Source organism: Chiloscyllium punctatum, chromosome 7 (assembly GCF_047496795.1).
Source record: "Chiloscyllium punctatum isolate Juve2018m chromosome 7, sChiPun1.3, whole genome shotgun sequence".
NCBI classification, from domain to species: domain Eukaryota; kingdom Metazoa; phylum Chordata; class Chondrichthyes; order Orectolobiformes; family Hemiscylliidae; genus Chiloscyllium; species Chiloscyllium punctatum.
Window position 1 is genome coordinate 134,435,834 of NC_092745.1, and position 19,065 is coordinate 134,454,898.

The window sequence follows — 19,065 nt, forward strand, 5'->3', positions numbered from 1 at the left end:
TTGCTGCAACGATACAAGGTGCTGGTTAGACCACATCTGGAGTGCTGTGAATAGTTTTGATTTGATTGGGTTTATTTTTGTCACATGTACCAAGATACACTGAAAAGTATTGTTTTGCATGCTCACCAGACAAATCATACATTACATATCAAGGTAATTGAACAGAATGCAGCATATAGTGTCACAGCTACAGAGAAGGATCAACTCTAATGTATGAGAATTCTGTATATGAATCTAGCACCAGAGGACATAGTCTCAGGATAAAAAGGCATCATTTTAAGATGAGGATTTTTTTTTCCCTGGAGTTGAGTGCCTTTGAAACTCCTTGCCACAGACAGCTGTAGGGACAGAGTCCTTGTGTAAATTTAAGGCTTAGATGGATTCTAGGAAAGGGTTGTGTGAGGGAGCCGTGGTTTAATAAGGAATTGGAATCCCTTGTTAAATGGAAGAGGGCGGCCTTTGTAAAGATGAGGCGTGAAGGTTCAATAGGGGCGATTGAGAGTTATAAGGTAGCCCGGAAGGACCTGAAGAGAGAGCTAAGAGCAGCAAGGAGGGGACATGAAAGGTCCTTAGTTGGTAGGATTAGGGAAAACCCTAAGGCTTTCTATAGGTATGTTAGGAATAAAAGAATGACTAGGGTAGGAATAGGTCCAATCAAGGATAGTAATGGGAAGTTGCGTGTGGAGGCTGAAGAGATTGGGGAGGCACTGAATGAATACTTTTCGTCAGTATTCACTCAGGAACAGGACATTGTTGTCGAAATGAATACTGAGGCACGAATAAGTAGAATGGATGGCTTTGAGATATGTAGAGAAGAGGTGTTGGAAATTCTGGCAAGGGTGAAAATAGATAAGTCCCCTGGGCCTGATGGCATTTATCCTAGGATTCTCTGGGAAGCAAGGGAGGAGATTGCAGAGCCATTGGCCTTGATTTTTGTGTCCTCTTTGTCTACAGGAGTAGTGCCAGAGGACTGGAGGCTAGCAAACGTGGTTCCCTTGTTCAAGAAGGGGAGTAGGGATAATCCTAGTAACTATAGGCCAGTGAGTCTCACTTCTGTTGTGGGCAAAGTCTTAGAGAGAATTGTAAGGAATAGGATTTATGCACATCTGGATAAGAATAATGTGATCAAGGATAGTCAGCATGGTTTTGTGAAGGGCAGGTCGTGCCTCACAAACCTTATTGAATTCTTTGAGAAGGTGACTAAGGAGGTAGATGAGGGGAAAGCGGTAGATGTGGTATATATGGATTTTAGTAAGGCGTTTGATAAGGTCCCCCATGGTAGGCTACTGCAGAAAATACAGAGATATGGCATTGAGGGTGAGTTGGAGGTTTGGATTAGGAATTGGCTGGCTGGAAGAAGACAGAAGGTAGTAGTTGATGGCAAAGGTTCATCTTGGGAGTGCCGTCACTAGCGGTGTTCCGCAAGGATCTGTTTTGGGACCATTGCTGTTTGTCATTTTTATAAATGACCTGGAGGAAGGGTTAGAAGGTTGGGTGAGCTAGTTTGCGGATGATACGAAAGTCGGAGGAGTTGTAGACAGTGAGGAAGGATGTGGCAGGTTACAGCGGGATATAGGGAAGCTGCAGAGCTGGGCAGAAAGGTGGCAAATGGAGTTCAATGTCGCTAAGTGTGAGGTGATTCACTTTGGTAAGAGTAACAAAAAGATGGGGTACTGGGCTAATGGTCAGATACTTGGTAGTGTAGAAGAGCAGAGGGATCTTGGTGTCCATGTACACAGATCTCTGAAAGTTGCCACCCAGGTAAATAGTGCAGTGAAGAAGGCATATGGCGTACTGGCTTTTATTGCTAGAGGAATTGAGTTCCGGAGTCCTGAGGTCATGCTGCAGTTGTATAAGACTCTGGTGCGGCCGCATCTGGAATATTGTGTGCAGTTTTGGTCGCCCTACTATAGGAAGGATGTGGAGGCACTGGAACGGGTGCAGAGGAAGTTTACCAGGATGTTGCCTGGTATGGTAGGAAGATCCTATGAGGAAAGGCTGAGGCACTTTGGGTTGTTTTCATTGGAGAAAAGAAGGTTTAGGGGTGACTTGATAGAGGTGTACAAGATGATTAGGGGGTTAGATAGGGTTGACAGTGAGAACCTTTTTCCACGTATGGAGTCAGCTATGACAAGGGGGCATAGCTTTAAATTAAGGGGGGGTAGATATAGGACTGATGTTAGGGGTAGGTTCTTCACTCAGCGAGTCGTAAGTTCATGGAATGCCCTGCCAGTAGCAGTGGTGGACTCTCCCTCTTTATGGGTATTTAAGCGGGCATTGGATAGGTATATGGAGGATAGTGGGTTAGTGTAGGTTAGGTGGGCTTTGATCGGCGCAATATCGAGGGCCGAAGGGCCTGTACTGCGCTGTATTCTTCTATGTTCTATTCTATCTATCAGTCAGAGAATCAAAGGTTACAGGGAATGGGCAGGAATATGGATGTGGTGAATGTTGGATCATTCATAATCCTCTTGAATGGCAGAGCAGGCTCAAGGCACCAAATGGTGTTCTCCTATTCTTCTGGTTTTACTTGGGTAAGGATTTTCTAGCTATGCAGGGAGTGCAACAAAGGTTTAGCAGATTAATTCCTCTGATAACATGACTGATATCCACGGGTCAGAGTCTAAGAGTACAGGGCAGGACATTTAGAACTGAGATGAGGAAACGTTTCTTCCTGAGAGTCGTGAGTCTGTGGAATTCTCTGCCACAGAATGCAGTTCAGGCCAAAGCATTTCAAGAAAGATTTACACATCGTTCTTAGGACTAAAGGGATCAAAGGGTATGGGGAGAAAGTACTAAGGATATGGAGCCTGGATGATCAGTCATTATCACACGGAATGGCACAGCAGGCTCAAAGGACTGATTAGCCTATTCCTCCTATTTTCTGATTCTAAAACCTCGATCTGATTGCTTCTTAGCCTTTTAGATTTTTTAGATTAGATTCCCTACAATATGGAAACAGGCCATTTGGCCCAACAAGTCCACACCGACCCTCCGAAGAGCAACCCACCCACACCTATCATCCCCCACCCTGTATTAACTCTTAACTAATGCTCCTAACACTATGGGCAATTTAGAATGGCCAATTCACCTGACCTGCATATAGAACATAGAACAATACGGTGCAGAACAGGCCCTTCGGCCCTTGATGTTGCACTGACCTGTGAACTATTTTCAGCTTGTCCCCCGACACTATCCCAAAGTTATCTATGTGTTTATCTAAGGATTGTTTAAATCTCCTTAATGTGGCTGAGTTAACTACATTAGCAGGTAGGGCATTCCACACCCTGACCACTCTCTGAGTAAAGAACCTGCCTCTGATATCTGTCTTAAATCTATCACCCCTCAATTTGTAGTTATGCCCCCTCGTACACGCTGACATCATCATCCTAGGAAAAAGACTTTCACTGTCCACCCTATCTAATCCTCTGATCATCTCGTATGTCTCTATCAAATCCCCTCTTAGCCTTCTTCTCTCCAATGAGAACAGACCCAAGTCCCTCAGCCTTTCTTCATAAGACCTTCCCTCCAGAACTGGCAACATCCTGGTAAATCTTCTCTGCACCTTTTCCAATGCTTCCACATCCTTCCCGAAATATGGCGACCAGAACTGTACACAATATTCCAAGTGTGGCCGCACCAGCGTTTTGTATAGTTGCAGCAAGATATTGCGGTTCTGGAACTCAGTCCCTCTACCAATGAAACCTAACACACCGTATGTCGACTTAACAGCACTATCCACCTGGGTGGCAACTTTCAGGGATCAATGTATTCCAAAACCCATCTACACATCCATACTGCCACGAATCTTTCCATCAACCCAATATTCTGCCTTCCTGTTATTCTTCCCAAAGTGAATCACCTCACATTTAGCTGAATTGAACTCCATTTGCCACCTCTCAGCCCAATTCTGCAGTTTATCCAAGTCCTCCTGCAACCTGTAACATTCTTTCACACTGTCCACTACCCCACCGACTTTAGTGTCATCTACAAATTTACTAATCCATCCACATATGCCTGCGTCTAAGTCATTTATAAAAATGACAAATGGCAATGGTCCCAAAACAGATCCTTGTGGCACACCACTAGTAACTGGACTCTGGGCTGAATATTTTCCATCAACCACCATTCGCTGCCTTCTTTCAGAAAGCCAGTTTCAAATCCAAACTACTAAATCACCCTCAATTCCATGCCTCTGCATTTTTTCCACTAGCCTACCATGTGGCTTTACTGAAGTCCACGTCAACTGCCCTACCCTCATCTACATGTTTGGTCACCTTCTCAAAAAAGTCAATGAGGTTTGTGAGACACAACATGCCCTTGACGAAACCATGTTGACTATTTGAAATCAAATTGTTGTTTGCTAGGTTTCCAAAACCTTTCCTACAACAGAAGTAAGGCTCACTGGTCTATAATTACCTAGGTCATCTCTACTGCCCTTCTTGTACAAGGGCACATTTGTAACCCTCCAGTCCTCTGGATCCAAATCTGTAGACAATGACGGCTCAAGTATCAAAGCCAAAGGCTCTGCTATCTCCTCCATAGCTCAGACTTTTTTCATTGGAGAAAAGAAGGAGGAAAGGGGACCTAATTGAGGTATACAAGATAATGAGAGGTATAGATAGAGTCGATAGCCAGAGACTATTTCCCAGGGCAGAAATGACTAACACGAGGGGTCATAGTTTAAGCTGGTTGGAGGAAAGTATAGAAGGGAGGTCAGTGGCGGGTCCTTTACACAGAGAGTTGTGAGAGCATGGAATGTGTTGCCAGCAGCAGTTGTGGAGGCAGGGTCATTGGGGACATTTAAGAGACTACTGGACATGCATATGGTCACAGAAATTTGAGGGTGCACACATGAGGATCAGTGGTCGGCACAACATCGTGGGCTGAAGGGCCTGTTCTGTGCTGTACTGTTCTATGTTCATAGCTTCCCAGACAATCCTCGGATAAATCCCATCTGGCCGAGGGGACTTGTCTACTTTCACTCCTTCTAAAACTGCTAACACTGGTTTGTAACTCACCTCAATCCTTTCTAGTCTAATATCTCGTACCTCCTCTTCCTGAGTGAAAACCAATGAGAAATGTTCATTTAGCATCTCTCCGATCTTCACAGGATCCACACTCAACTTCCCACTTCTCTCTTTGATTAGGGTAGGAATAGGGCCAATCGTCCTTATATTCCTCACATACCTACAGAAAGCTTTAGGGTTCTCCTTTATTCTATTTGCTAAAGACTGCTCGTGTCCTCTCTTTGCTCTTCTTAATTCTCTCTTTAAATCCTTCCTAGCTAGTCTGTAACTCTCCATCGCCTCATCTGTACCATCTTGCCTCATCAACACATAAGTTCCTTCTTCTTCGTAACAAGAGATGCAATTTCTGTTGTAAACTACGGTTCCCTTACCTTATCACTTCCTTCCTGCCTGACAGTAGCATCTTTGGACTGTGGGAAGAAACTGGAGTACGTGGAGGAAACCCAGGCAAACACGGGGAGAATGTGCAAACTCCACATAGACAGTTACCCAAGGCAGGGATTGAACCCGGGTCCCTGGCGCTGTGGGGCAGCAGTGCTAACCACCAAGCCACGGTGCCACTCTGAAGGAGAGCAATCTCAAATTCTTCAATCTATCCCCAAATTCAAGTTCCTCCTTCCTGGAACCATTCTTGTATTTGCTTTTCACAGTGAGTGTGGATACTGTATCACTTTAAGGTTGTGTGTCTATGTGAGAGTGTTTCAATGTGGGTGAGTGGCTTGTCTGTGACCTTATGAAGGATTTAGAGTGAGAAATTTGAGAAAGACATAGTCAACTTGTTCGGAAATGTGGGACTTGAACGCAGGCCTCCTGCCTCTAAGGTAGGGATATTACCACTATGCCACAAGAGGCATAGAAATTGGGCTGATGGATTATATCTTAAAGCTGTTAATTAGCTGGTGCATGATTGGAGGTTGGGCTCCCTCCTTCCATCAGATGGCATGAGTGAAAAAGCAGGCCAACATATTAAGATATTACCACAAACTGTTACAAATTAATCAGGGAATTTATTGACTTAAAAAATCCATGCAATATGTGTATAATAAAGTATAAAAGCACAGGTACTGAAACCAATTTTCCAAAGTTACTCAGTATGCAAAATCTTTTTGACTCAAAGCTTCTATTTTCCTCAAAATAGAACCAGTACAGGGATATACGTTTAAAACTCAGTATGGCATAAGTCACAGTCAAAGCACAACCTGGTTTGGGAAATAAAATCAAGTTTCTGTCTTCATTGTCACTGGTTTAAATCGCTTTAGGTAACTTGACCAACTAGAGAAGCACATCGTTCAAGTAGAAGAGAAAATACACTCATTACAAATAATTTGGATACGGAGCTTGTTTTCCAGAAGCAAAAGCTGATTATAATTTGCACAATGAAAGCAAAGCTAAACAAATGTGAATAATTTTATTACCAGAGATTGAATGATTTGGTAAACATTCCACCAGACTGTGGATGGAAAATTTTTAAAGAAGTGCATGTCATCTTGAAATGTCAATTCTTTGACTAACACCAGTTGAAGGTGCTTCTGCTCAGATCTGAAAGCACAGCCAAATCAACTGTGGACTTGTGAGCAAAATGATATTGTATCACAGAATGTATATTTCAGTAGCACTGAGGTCAAGGCCCATAGTGAGGCTCATCAAGAGGCCATTCATTAGAGTCCAGGGTCACGAGACTGGACTGGATGTGTATGGACAAATGCATGAGTAGGTGGGGAGCAGAGGGATTCAGATGCTTAGGAATTGACCAACAGGTTTAGGCAGTACATTTGGATCGGCTCAGGCTTGGAGGACTGAAGGGCTTGTTCCTGGGCTGTAAATTTTCTTTGTTCTTTGGAAGTTCTGCTCTAATGTTAGACATTTAGGGATTTTTATATAATGTTTCAAGAATTAGGTTCTGCAATCCCCACATTTCACTGAGCCTTGCAATCAAGAACACTGAAACAAGAGACCATTCTGCCCCTCAAATCATCTCTATCATTGAATGGAATCATCGCTGATCTGTATTCTAACTGCATTTTCCTATTTTAGCCACATATTCCTTGATGCCCTTGGCTTGTTTAACAAAAAAAAAGTGATTTCCTATTTAAGATTATGAATTCAGCCCAGCATCTGTTACTTCTTTGTGGGAGAGTTCCACACTTCTGGCATCCTTTGTGTGGAGAAATGTTTTCTAGTTTCTCTCCTAAATGAGGAGAATGGCATCTGGCAACTGTATTTTGCCAGTCTGTATCTGAAGCTACGAATGGGATTTGTTGTGGAGTGAAATTTGGTTCCTTGAGTAGATGTGACCACTATTAGCTGGACTGGATCCCCAGAGCAGTCTTCATGCGTTCATACACAACATAGCTGATGCTTACAGCAGGGATCACCTTCATGAAGTTTGGGGCCAGACCCCTGTAGAGGCCCAAGGGTCCCTCTTTAGCCACAATCTTTCGAAATAGACTCATCATATTGAGCTGTTGTGATCCCTCCAGTGAAGCTGCAAAGATACCAGATTCTCTGTTAATTGCATTCAAATTCAGCAAAATGTGAACCTCAGTTTCTGATATCCTACGCTACACTTAGGATGTAGATTTTTATTAACCTCAAAGTGGCTTTTCAATTTAAAATAACATAACAAAATGGTTTTAGATTTTTCGGGAAATCTTTCACATAATCTCACTAACATTGAGGATGGATCATCTGTTTTATCAATATAATTGCCCGTTTTAAAACTACTTCTGTTTTGTAGCAACTATTCAAAGGATTTTTTTATTCCCCAATCAAACTTCCACAGACCCTAATTAATTTTACAGATTATCAAAACTTTAGTTTTAAATTATCAAAACTTTTATTCTAAAATATTGCAATATTTTCTTAAATCAATACTTAAGTTACTTGATAAAAGTGAACACCAATCTAGCCAAATCAAATTTTCTTAATTCTGAGAGGGTTCCACACTTCCTTTCTACCTATTTTAAGTAGATCAGCCTTAATCACTACATTTTAAAAATCGCCCATTGCCAGTATAAAAATGTCAGAGCTCAACAGCTTCTGAAAATCAATGAGGGTTCAGAGATCAGAATTTTTTTTTTAAACAACTCCGAAAATCAATGAAGGTTGAGACACCCCTCAGAGTTCCACAATTTTCGGAAGCTGCCCTCTGTAAGTACAAAACACCCCCAACGTCAGTTAATCTCTCCCCTTTTTTTTATACACTGCCCTTGTTCTTAGAAGGCGTTGGTGAGCCAGGGCCACCTTAACTAGAATTGGAGTCACAAGTTGCCCAGACAAGGTAAAGATGACAATCTTCCTCCCTTAAAAATAGGTCAATGTTTGCAACAATCTGACAGTTTCATGATCATTTTTACTGATGCAGGATTATTACTTTCAGATAATTTTTAATTGAATGCAAATAGTCTATAATGAGTAAAAGCTATGGTCTCTAGAATATTAGTCCAGTAATGGAAGCCATACCCCAACAAATTTCACACCACACGTGGGAATATTGTGCTGAAAGCAATATTCAGACTGGAGGAGGAACAAGCACAAAACAACAATCCTCAGGAATCTGGGCCAGACAAAGCCAAAGTTGACTCAGGATCAGTCTAGTCCCCCTGTCTCATGAAGGATGGGACATAATGATTAGCACTAAGTGCTAGTGCTTTTGGGAAAAGTTTAAAGGCAGATTTTAATAAAATAAAGCAGAATCTGGCCTCAGTAGAATTGGAACAGCTTCATGTGGGTGAGTCTACAGCAGAGCAAATGGCGGGGGGGGAGGCATTCAAAAGGAACTGTGGTCAGCAACGTTGTGGAAAGAATTCTGAGGGATAGGATTTATGACTATTTGGTAAAGCATAGTGTGGTTAAAGGCAGTCAGCAGGGCTTTGTGAGGGGCAGGTCATGCCTCACAAATCTTATTGAGTGCTTTGAGGAGATGTCAAGTTAGGTTGACAACGGTTGAGTAGTGGATGTGGTGTATATGGATTTCAGCAAGGCATTTGATAGGGTTCCCCATGGTAGGCTCATTCATAAAGTCAGGAAGTATGGGATACAGGGAGATTTGGCTGTCTGGATTCAGAATTGGCTGGCTGACAGAAGGCAGAGAGTGGTTGCAGATGGAAAGTATTCTGCCTGGAGGTCAGTGGTGAGTGGTGTCCCACAGGGCTCTGTTCTTGGGCCTCTGCTCTTTGTAGTCTTTATAAATGACTTGGATGAGGAGGATGAGGGGTGGGTTAGTAAATTTGCAGGTGAGACAAAGGTTGGAGGTTCGTCAATAGTATAGAGGGCTACTGCAGGCTGCAGCACGATATTGACAGGATGTGGAGCACGGCTGAGAAATGGCAGATGGAGTTCAACCTGGATAAATGTGAAGTGATGCATTTTGGAAGGTCGAACTCGAATGCTGAATATAGGATTAAAGACAGGATTCTTGGCAGAGTGAAGGAACAGAGGGATCTGGGTGTATAAGTACATAGATCCCTCAAAGTTGCCACCCAAGTGGATAGGGTTGTTGAGAAAGCACATGGTGTTTTGGCTTTCATTAACAGGGGTATCGAGTTTAAGAGCTACAAGGTTTTGCTGCAGCTCTACAAGTCCCTGTTGAGACCACACTTGGAATATTGTGTGCAGTTCTGGTTGCCCTACTACAGGAATGACACAGAGGCTTTGGAGAGGGTGGAAAGAAGGTTTACCCAGGATGCTGCCTGGACTGGAGGGCTTGCCGTATGAAGAAAAGTTGAATAAGCTCGGACTTTTCTCTCTGGAGAGAAGGAGGAAGAGGAGACCTGATAGCGATGTACAAAATAATGAGAGGAATAGATATCAATAGCCAGAGACTTTTCCCCAGGGCAGGATTGACTGGTGCGAGAAGTCATAGCTTGAAGATATTGGGAGGAAGGTATAAAGGAAACATCAGAGGTAGGTTCTTTCCACAGAGAGCTGTGAATGCATGGAATACATTGCCAGTTGAGGTGGTGGAAGCAAGGTCATCGTGGGCCTAAGGACCTGTTCTCTGCTGTACTTTTCTATGTTCTATGTAACTGGCTTAGTAATAGGACACAAAGGGTAGTGGGAGAAGGCTGTTCGAGTGGCTGGAGGCCAGTGTCCAATGGTATATCACAAGACACTGTGGCTCAGTAGTTGGGACTGCTGCCTCACAGCGCCAGGGACTTCCATTCTATTCCACCCATTGGCAACTGTAGTTCGCATATTTTTCCCGTGTTTGCATGGGTTTCCTCCCGTTGCTCCAGTTTCCTTCCACTATCCAAAGATATGCAAGTTAGGCGAATTGGCCGTGCTAAATTACCCAGTGTGTTCGGTACATTAGTCAGGGGTAAATGTTGGGGAACGGGTCTGGGTGGGTTACACTTCGGAGGGTCAGTGTGGACTTGTTGGGCCAATGGGCCTGTTCCATACTGTAGGGAACCTAATCTAATCTTAGAGTGGTGCTGGAAAAGTATAGCAGGTCAGGCAGTATCCGAGGAGCAGGAAAAATAGAGGTTTCAGGCAAAAGCCTTTCAGGATCCTGATGAAGGGCTTTTGCCCGAAATGTCAATTTTTCCTGCTCCTAGGATGCTGCCTGAACTGCTGTGCTTTTCCAGCACCACTCTAATCTCAATTGGACAAATGACCTGTTCCCACACTGTACAGAATTCTATGATTCAAGGATCAGTACCTGGATCCTTACTGTTTGTTATAGAACATAGAACGTTACAGCACAGTACAGGTCCTTCGGCCCTCGGTGTTGCACTGACTGTGAAAATAATCCAATGCTCACCTAATCTGCACCATTCCATTATTATCCGTATGTCTGTCCAATGCCCATTTAAATGCCCTTAACTTCGGCGAGTCTACTGCTGTTGCGAGCAGGCTGTTCCACGCCCCTACTACTCTCTGGGTAATGAAACTACAACTGATTTCTGTCCTAAATCTATCACTCCTCAATTTAAAGCTATGTCCCTTCGTGTTAGCATTCACCATCCAGTGAAAAAGGCTCTCACTGTTCACTCTTTCTAACGCTCTGATTATCTTATACGTCTCGATTAAGTTACCTCTCAACCTTCTTCTCTCCAATGAAAACAGCCTCAGTTCTCTCAGCCCTTTCTCATAAGACCTCCCTTCCATACCAGGCAACATCCTAGTAAATCTCCTCTGTACCCTTTCCAAAACTTCCACATCTTTCCTACAACGCGGTGACCAGAATTACACGCAATACTCCAGATGTGGCCTTACCAGCGCCTTGTACAGCTGAAGCATGACCTCATGGCTCCGAAATTCAATTCCCCCTATTAATCAACGCCATCACATCGTATGTCTTCTTAGAATTCCTACTGTATGGGAACAGGCCCTTCGGCCTAACAAGTCCACACCAATCCTCCAACCCACCAACCAGACTATTCCCCTACATTTACCCCGGACTCATGCACCTAACCTTTCCATCCCTGAATCCTATGGGCAATTTAGCATGGCTAATTTACCTAAGCTGCACATCTTTGGATTGTGGGAGAAAACTGGAGTACCCGGAGGAGACCCATGCAGACACGGGGAGAATGTGCAAACTCCACACAGACAGTTGTCCAGGGCTGCAATCGAACCTGGGTGCTTGAGGTACCAGTGCTAACCACTGAGCCACCCATGCCGCCCCCAACCCTATTCACCTGGGTGGGAACTTTCAGGGATTTATGCACTTGGACATCAAGATCTCTCTGTTCATCTCAGTTCCAAGTATTTTACCATTAGCCCAGTACTCTGCATTTCTGTTATTTCTTCAGAAGTGAACTACTTCATACTTTTCTGCATTAAACTCCATTTACCACTTCTCAGCCCAGCTCTGCATCTTATCTATGTCCCTCTGTAACTCACAACATCCTTCAGCACAATCCACAACTCTGGCTATCTTTGTGTCATCCACACATTTACTAACCCATACTTCTACAACCACATCCAGCTCATTTATAAAAATGAAAAACAGCAGTGGCCCCAAAACAAATCCTTGCAGCACACCACTGGTAACTGAGCTCCAGGATGAATACTTCCCATCAACCACCACCTCTGTCTGCTTTCAGCTAGCCAATTTCTGATCCAAACCGCTAAATCAACTTCAATCCCGAAACTCCGTATTTTGTGCAATAGCCTGCCATGTGGAACTTTATCAAACGCCTTACTGAAATCCATATACACCATATCAACAACTTTACCTTCATCCACCTGTTTTGTCACCTTCTTGAAGAACTCAATAAGGTTAATGAGGCATGAACTACCCTTCACAAAACCGTGTTGACTATCCCTAATCAAATTATTCCTTTCCAGATGATTTTCACTTTACCCATAACCAAAGTAAGGCTGACTGGCCTATAATTACTAGGGTTGTTCCAACTCCCCCTCTTAAACAAGGGAGCAACATTTGCTATCCTCCAGTCTTCTGACACTATTCCTGTAGACAATGATGACATAAAGATCAAAGCCAAAGGCTCTGCAACCTCCTCCCTGGCTTCCCAGAGAATCTGAGGATAAATCCCATCTGGCCCAGTGGTCTTATCTACTTTCAGATCTTCTAAAATTGCTAAAACCTTCTCTTTGTCAACCTCAATCCCATCTAATCTTGTAGCCTGTATCTCCATATTCTCACTAACATTGCCCTTTTACAATGTGAACACTGATGAAAAGTATTCATTAAGCACTTCCCCTATGTTCTTAGATTCCACACACAACCTTCCACTACTATCTTTGATTGGCCCTAATCTTACTCTAGTCATTCTTTTATTCCTGATATACCTATAGAAGGCCTAAGGATTTTCCTTGATCCTATCCGCCAACAACGTCTCATGTCCCCTCCTGGCTCTTCCTAGCCCTCTCTTTAGATCTTTTCTGGCTAACTTATATCTCTCCATCTCGCTAACTGAGTCTTCATGCTTCATCCTCACATAAGCCCCCTTCTTTCTCTTGACAAGAACTTCAGCCTCTTTAGTAAATCATGGCTCCTCCTCTCAATAACTACCTCCCTGTCTGACAGGTCCATACTTATCAATGACCTGCAGTATCTTCCTTGAATGAGCTCCACATTTCTATTGTGCCCATCTCCTGCAGTTTCCTTCCCCATCCTATGTATCCTAAATCTTGCCTAATCACATCATAATTGCCTTTCCCCCAGCTATAACTCGTGCCCTGCAGTCTAAACGTATCCTTTTCCATTGCTAAAGTAAACGTAACCGAATTGTGGTCACTATCACCTAAGTGCTCACCGACCTCCAAATCGGTGGCCGGGTTCATTACCCAGTACCAAATCCAATGTGGCATCGAGCCTTGTTGGCCTGTCCGCACAATGTGTCAGAAAACCCTCCTGCACACATCGAAAAAAACTCACTCATCTATACTACTTTAACTATAGTACTCCCAGTCAATATTGGGGAAGTTAAAGACCCCTATAACAACTATCCTGTTACTCTCGCTCCTATTGAGAATCATCTTTGCTATCCTTTCCTCTACATCCTTGGAACAATTTGGAGGCCTATAGAAAACTCCCAACAGAGTGACCTCTCTTCTGTTTCTAATCTCAGCCCATACTACCTCATTGGATGACTCCTCAAACATTCTTTCAGCTGTTGTAATATTACCCTTGAATAATAATGCCACCACCATACCCCCCCCCCCCAACGTTTAGCATCATCTCTGTTCTTGCTGAAACATCTAAATCCCAGAATCTGCAACAACCATTCCTGTCCCTGCTCGAGCCATGTCTCTGAAATGGTCACAACATTGAAATCCCAGGTACCAATCCATTCTGCAAGTCCACCTATCTTATTCCAGATCTCCTGGCATTGAAGTTCACATTTCAACCAACATCCTGGTTGCTGGTGCCCTCTCACGACCTTGTAAACCTATTTCTAACCTCCTTACCCTCAATCTCCTGGACATGGGAACTACAGTTCAGGTTCCCAAACCTCTGTTACATTAGTTAACTTAGTTATATACATAATTGATGTCGATGAAAATGTGGGAGGAATGTTAAGCAAATTTGCAGATGTCAGCAAGATTGGTAGGAGTGGTTATTAGCAAAGAAGATGTTTGTAGATTACAGGAAAATATAGATGGGTTGGTCAGATTGGCAGACCAGTAGCAAATGGGATTTAATCCTTATAAATACGAGGTGATGAACCTTGGAAGAAGAAACAAGATGAGGGAGTATTTAACAAATGGCAGGACACTGGGTAGTTAGAAGAACATAGAGATCTTGGGGTATTATTCACAGATCCCTGGAGTTGGCAGAGCAAGTGAATGGGACAGTTCAGAAAGCATATGAGACACTTGCTTTCATCAGTCATGGCATTGAGCATAACAGCAAGGTGGGAATGTTGAAGTTGTACAGACCGTTAGTTAGGCCACAGCTGGAGTATTGTGTGCAGTTCTGGTCACCTCACTGCAGGAAGGATGTGCTTGCACTGGAGGCTTACAGAGGAGGTTCACCAGGATGTTGCCTGGGATTGAGAATTTGCATTATAAGGAGAAATTTGACAGGCTTGGATGGTTTTTTAGATCAGAAAAGACAGAGGGGGGACATGATTGAGGTGTATAAGATTATGAGAGGTATGGACAGGGTGAATAGAGAGCAGCTGTTCCCCTTTGTTGAGGGGTCAATCATGAGAGGGCATAGTTTTAGGGTGAGGGGCAGGAGATTCAGAGGGGACTTGGGAAAAACTTTTTCACTCAGTGGATGTGAGGGAACCTGAAATGCATTTGCCTAGGAAGTTAGTGGAAGCTGGAAACCTTACAACCTTTAAAAACATTCAGGTAAATGCTTCAAGTATCATAACATTCAAGGATATGGGACAAGTGTAGGAAATTGAGATTAGCACACTTTTAGATTAGATTAGATTAGATTCCCTAAAGTGTGGAAACAGGCCCTTCGGCCCAACAAGTCCACACCGACCCTCTGAAGAGTAACCCACCCAGTCACATTTCCCTCTGACTAATGCACCTAACACTGCAGGCAATTTACCACGGCCAATTCACCTAACCTGCACATTTTTGGACACTGGGAGGAAACCGGAGCACCCGGACAAAACCCATGCAGACATGGGGAGTATGTGCAAACTCCACACAGTCACCCAAAACTAGAATCGAACCTGGAACCCTGGTGCTGTGAGGCTGCAGTGCTAACCACTGAGCCACCATGCCATCCTTAGTGATAGTTATATCGGCACAGACTCAATGGGCCAAAGAGCCTTTTCTATGAGTGGAGTGTTAGCTATACACCTATCAGTCTAAACTACATAATTTTTAATGAAAGCTAAAGTCAGGAATAAGACAGATTGGATGATCTTACCTTGTGCTTGCATTCGGGTCCTGATCAGGGCTAATGGATAACTGGCCAGCTGTCCACAGGAACTGGAAATGGTGCCACAGGCTAACAGGACGAACACTCCTGGATCAGCAGATTCCTTGGCATATTTATTTAACCAAGTTTTCTTCAATGTCTGAAAGGGTTTGAGAAAAAAATTCAGAATAGTAAATAGACATTATATATCCTGGAAAAGCGCAGCAGGTCAGGCAGCATCAAAGGAGCAGGAGAATCGACGTTTCGGGCATAAGCCCTCCTTCAGGAATGAGGAAGGTGTGCCAGGCAGGCTAAGGTAAAAGGTAGGGAGGAGGGACTTGGGGGATGGATGTTGGGAATGCGATAGGTGGAAGGAGGTTAAGTTGAGGGTGATAGGCCGGAGAGGGGGTGGGGGCGGATAGGTCGGGAAGATGATTGCAGGTCAAGAAGGTGGTGCTGAGTCCGAGGGTTGGACTGAAAAAGGTGGGGGGGGGAGGGGAAATGAGGAAGCTGGAGAAATCTGCTTCCATCCCTTGTGGTTGGAGGGTTCCTAGGCCGAGGAACCCTCTAACCACAAGGGATGAATGCAGATTTCTCCAGCTTCCTCATTTCCCTTCCCCCCACCTTATCTCAGTCCCAACCCTTGGACTCAGCACCGCCTTCTTGACCTGCAATCTTCTTCCTGACCTCTCCACCCCCACCCCCACTCCAGCCTATCACCCTCACCTTAACCTCCTTCCACCTATAGCATTCCCAACGTCCCTCCCCCAAGTCCCTCCTCCCTACCTTTTATCTTAGCCTGCCTGGCACACCTTCCTCATTCCTGAAGAAGGGCTTATCCTCGAAATGTCAATTCTCCTGCTCCTTTGATGCTGCCTGACCTGCTGCATTTTTCTAGCAACACATTTTTCAGCTCTGATCTCCATCATCTGCAGTCCTCACTTTCTCCATTATAAATCCTGAGCAAGCAAACTTGCATGGATGTGCAGGTCCAACAAAACGAACAGTACAGAATCAGGCCATTTGGCTCAACTGTCCCATGCTGATGTTTATGCTCCACATGAGCCTCCTCCCTTATCTTGCTCATCTCAGTTTGACAACATACTTTATTATCTCCCTATCACAACTTAGAATCATAAAGATGTACAGCATGGAAACAGACCCGTCGGTCCAACCCGTCCATGCCGACCAGATATCCCAATCCAAACTAGTCCCACCTGCCAGCACCCGGCCCATATCCCTCCAAACCCTTCCTGTTCATATACCCATCCAAATCACAATTACACAATACGATAAAGTTCCTCACTCTCACCATTTTCTGTTGCAAATTATAATCTCTAAAAGCATTAGCATCATTGAAATCAAACTAATTGACCTGTAGTTACTGGGATTATTCTGACAAAATTTGCAATTATCCAATCTCCTGGCATAACCCTAAACAGAAGAAAGGCTGAACATCCATGGCCAGTACATCTGCAATGTCTACCCTTATAAACTCCAATAAGATGTCTGACTCTCCAAACTGTCCTCACAACATAACCCCTTTATCATAGGATTCACTTAATGAAACATCTCTCAACCACTTCCAAGGCATGTATAGTTGTTATAGGGGACTTTAACTTCCCCAGTATTGACTGGGAATACTATAATTCAAGTAGTTTAGAAGGGCAAGTTTTTGTTCAATGTATGCAGGAGGGTCTTCTGACACAGTATGTAGACAGGATGCCACATTGCATTTGGTACTGGGGAATGAACCCGGCCAGGTGTTAGATTTGGAGATAGGTGAGCACTGTGGTGATAGTGACCACAATTCCGTTATGTTTACAATAGCAATGGGCAGGGATAGGTATATACCGCAGGGAAAGAGGTATAACTGGGTGGGTGGGGGGGGGGGGGGGGGGGGGGTGGTGGTAGGGCAATTAGGCAAGATTTAGGATGCATAGAATGGGGAAGGAAAACTGCAAGGGATGGACACAATTGAAACATGGAGCTCATTCAAGGAACAGATACCGAGGGTCCTTGATAAGTATATACCTATCAGGCAGGGAGGTGGTTGTCAAGAGAAGGAGCCATGGCTTACTAAAGAATTTGAAGCTCTTGTCAAGAGGAAGGAGGAGGAGGCTGATGTGAGGATGAGGCGTGAAGGCTTAGTTAGGGGGCTTGAGAGATACAAGTTAGCCAGAAAAGATCTAATGAGAGGGCTAGGAAGAGCCAGGAGGGGACAAGAGAAGTTGTTGGTGGATAGGATCAAGTAAAACCCTAAGGCCTTCTATAGGTATATCAGGAATAAAAAAAGACTAGAGTAATTAGATTAGTTACAGTGTGGAAACAGGCCCTTCAGCCCAACAAGTCCCTCGAAGAGCAACCCACCCAGACCCATTCCTCTACATTTACCCCTTCACCTAACACTACGGGCAATTTAGCTTGGCCAATTCACCTAACCTGCACATTTTTGGACTGAGAGAGGAAACTGGAGCACCCGGAGTAAACCCACGCAGACACGGGGAGAATGTGCAAACTCCACACAGACAGTTGCCTGAGGTGGGAATTGAACCTGGGTCTCTGGTGCTGTGAGGCAACAGTGCTAACCACTGTGCCACCCACTTTTTTTAAATTTTTTACACTTGGCACAGAATAATTTTATTTATATTGTTAAACTATGCTAACATTTACAACCGATAAAGGCAACAGGTGCTTCCTGAACACAATTCACTATCAATTCAAAGTTATAAATAATGAAAATTTATTTTACTTGAATGTACAAATGGATTTTTTGAACAAGTAGAAAATGAGCTTTGTTTATAGTTCAAACAATTTGATGAATAATGATGCAGCAATTTAACTGAAACATTCAAGGCTAACCTTGGCTTGTTCCATTTCATGTAAGAAGTTATAGAACTGTGGTAAAGTCAACTTCATGTAAACATTTTCACTCTTATTTCCCTTCTTTATAACTAATTTTAACTGTAAAAATACACTGCCAACCTTTTGCAATTCACTGTTCCCTGCTGTTACTCCAAATTTCCACTCGATATCTACTAACTGATTGACAGTCAATATTTGTCCAACATTAGGGCCAATCAAAGAGAGTTGTGGAAAGTTGTGCGTGGAATCTAAGGTTACAGGGAAAGCACTGGAAGTGCTTAATGAATACTTTTTGTCAGTATTCACATTGGGAAAAGGAAACATTAGTGAGAATACGGAGTTATAGGCTACAAGATTAGATGGGATTGCGGTTGACAAAGAGGAGGTTTTAGCAATTTTGGAAGATCTGAAAATAGCTAAGATGGCTGGGTCAGGTGGGATTTATCCTCAGATTCTCTGGGAAGTCAGGAAGGAGATTGCAGAACCTTTGGCTTCGATCATTATGTCATCATTGTCGACAGGAATAGTGCCAAAAGACTGGAGGATAGCAAATGTTGTTCTCTTGTTTAAGAAGGGGAGTCGGTACAACCCTGGTAATTATAAGACAGTGAGCATTACTTTGGTTATGGGTAAGGTGTTGGAAAAGGTTATAAGAGACAGAATTTATAATCATCTGGAAAGGAATAATTTGATTAGGGATAGTCAACATGGTTTTGTGAAGGGTAGGTTGTGCCTCACTAGCACTGAATTCTTCGAGAAGGTGACAAAACAGGTATATAAAGGTGAAGGGGTTGATGTGGTGTATTTGGATTTCAGTAAGGCATTTGATAAAGTTCCACACGGTAGGCTATTGCACAAAATATGGAGTTT

At 43.6% G+C, this 19,065-nt stretch overlaps 1 protein-coding gene across 1 annotated transcript in view; it reads right to left on the bottom strand.

Annotated features, from left to right (window-relative positions):
• Positions 1 to 6,017: 6,017 nt before the first annotated feature.
• LOC140480168 (mitochondrial adenyl nucleotide antiporter SLC25A24-like) overlaps positions 6,018 to 19,065 on the bottom strand; it is an 81,175-nt gene continuing 68,127 nt past the window's right edge. The window contains exons 9-10 of the mRNA XM_072574909.1: positions 15,340 to 15,490; positions 6,018 to 7,515 (exon numbers count right to left, since the gene is read on the bottom strand). Of these exons, the coding sequence (XP_072431010.1) occupies positions 7,331 to 7,515; positions 15,340 to 15,490 (336 nt within the window). The 3' untranslated portion in view covers positions 6,018 to 7,330. The remainder of the gene's footprint in view (positions 7,516 to 15,339; positions 15,491 to 19,065) is intronic.